Source organism: Arachis duranensis, chromosome 1 (genome assembly GCF_000817695.3).
Source record: "Arachis duranensis cultivar V14167 chromosome 1, aradu.V14167.gnm2.J7QH, whole genome shotgun sequence".
Classification (NCBI taxonomy): domain Eukaryota; kingdom Viridiplantae; phylum Streptophyta; class Magnoliopsida; order Fabales; family Fabaceae; genus Arachis; species Arachis duranensis.
The window spans coordinates 98,096,817-98,098,364 of record NC_029772.3 but is presented as its reverse complement, the minus strand read 5'-3'; the positions used below and the strand labels follow the sequence as shown (position 1 = coordinate 98,098,364).

General features: G+C 27.7%; 1 protein-coding gene across 1 annotated transcript in view; it reads right to left on the bottom strand.

Moving 5' to 3' along the window:
- The window catches only part of LOC107466236 (tonoplast dicarboxylate transporter), a gene marked incomplete in the record, with an annotated part of 3,761 nt that overhangs the window by 1,343 nt on the left and 870 nt on the right, over positions 1 to 1,548 (bottom strand). Inside the window, 1 exon segment of the mRNA XM_016085226.3 lies at positions 1,293 to 1,548. Within this exon segment, the coding sequence (XP_015940712.1) occupies positions 1,293 to 1,548 (256 nt within the window).

The following is a 1,548-nucleotide window of genomic DNA, read 5'->3' as shown; positions in this document are numbered from 1 at the left end:
GATTCTGCTTTTTTTTTCTTGGTAATATGATAAAATAGTGTTAAGATATTATTTTAGGCCCAAGCATCGTATAACTCAAAACAATTGTACACACTCGGTTGCCAATTTCAAAGGGACAGGCTATTCCGTATAAGTCCATTCCGAATTATCGTTTTCAACCGCTTCTTATTTAATTACTTATTTTTCCTTTATTAATCTCATCATGCAATGCTATTTAAAAAGATACCTTATTTTGAGTTTATTTGGGTGAGTTTTAAAAAAAAATTTATTTTTTTAATTATTTTTTTATATATTCTTTAAAAAAGATAAACAAATTTTGTTTTGATAAAAAATAATTATATTTAAGTACAATAATATAAAAATATTTTTTTTATTTGTAAAAATTTAAAAAAATTATTAAAAAATCTTTATTTTATTAATTTAATGATACTCAAACAAGCATAATTTAACCAAGATTATCTTTAATATAATCTCTTATATTATACACGATTTTAAAAATTTATAAAAACATCAGATTAAATTCTAGTAAAAATTAGATGAATAGGATTATATTACTTTACACTGGTAAATACATTTATAACAAAATCATAAGGTGTTAGCAGTTTGTATAAGAAAATACAAAGTTCTGCAATTTCGTAAAATGTCACTATTGAGGTTGACAGTGGACAACACAAGGACCCAATTTGTTCCATGCGGCAATATAAAAGGGAACTACCTACCCTGAATGAGCTTCTGCGGTATAACACAAACAAAACGACACAATCCATAACAAGCACAAAAACTCAAAAAGTGAACAAATATTAGCCAAACTTTTCCTCTGCCTGCTTCCATTTTGCCCGTATTTTTCTAAGAGAAATATTGAAGTCATTAGAATTTATTTTGCCCGTTTAACTTTCGGAAATGTTTGGTAACTAAAGAAAATTAGGCAAAAACAGTCATGACTTGTCTTGTTTAGCATTCATTAATTATTATCATAATTAATGAATACTAAATAAAAGAAGTTCTGATTGTTTTTTTTTTGTCTCCATAGAATTATCGTTTAACTATTAATTTAATTTTTTTAATTTTGTAATTCAACAATAAATTTTAACTTATACTTTATATATTAACCACAAATTGATGACTAAAAACAAACAAATTTTTTGATAATATTAAAAAAATAAAAAATAAATAACCAAAATTTATCTTATTTATTAAATAAAATAAGTTTTAATTATTTTTTAGTAATTTATTTTGATTATCGTAAATTTCTCATGTTTCTAAAAAAAAAAAGAAAGATTAGGAAACATTACCGAGGGCTTGTAGGTCACGCTTCAAGTGAGCTTTGTCGAGATAAGAAGACAAAGCCTGAGGTGAAGATTTTCGGACATAGAGGAAAGTGATGAGGCACCAGAAGAAGATGAGGATGACAATGGCCACAGGGAAGCCAAAGAAGAACCACGTGTTGAAGCTTATTGGCTTCGAACCAGGGACGAGGCTCTTCCACATCCCAACCAGAATGAGATTCACTCCTGTCCCCGTCAGAGTGCTCATCCCTCCTATCGGCGT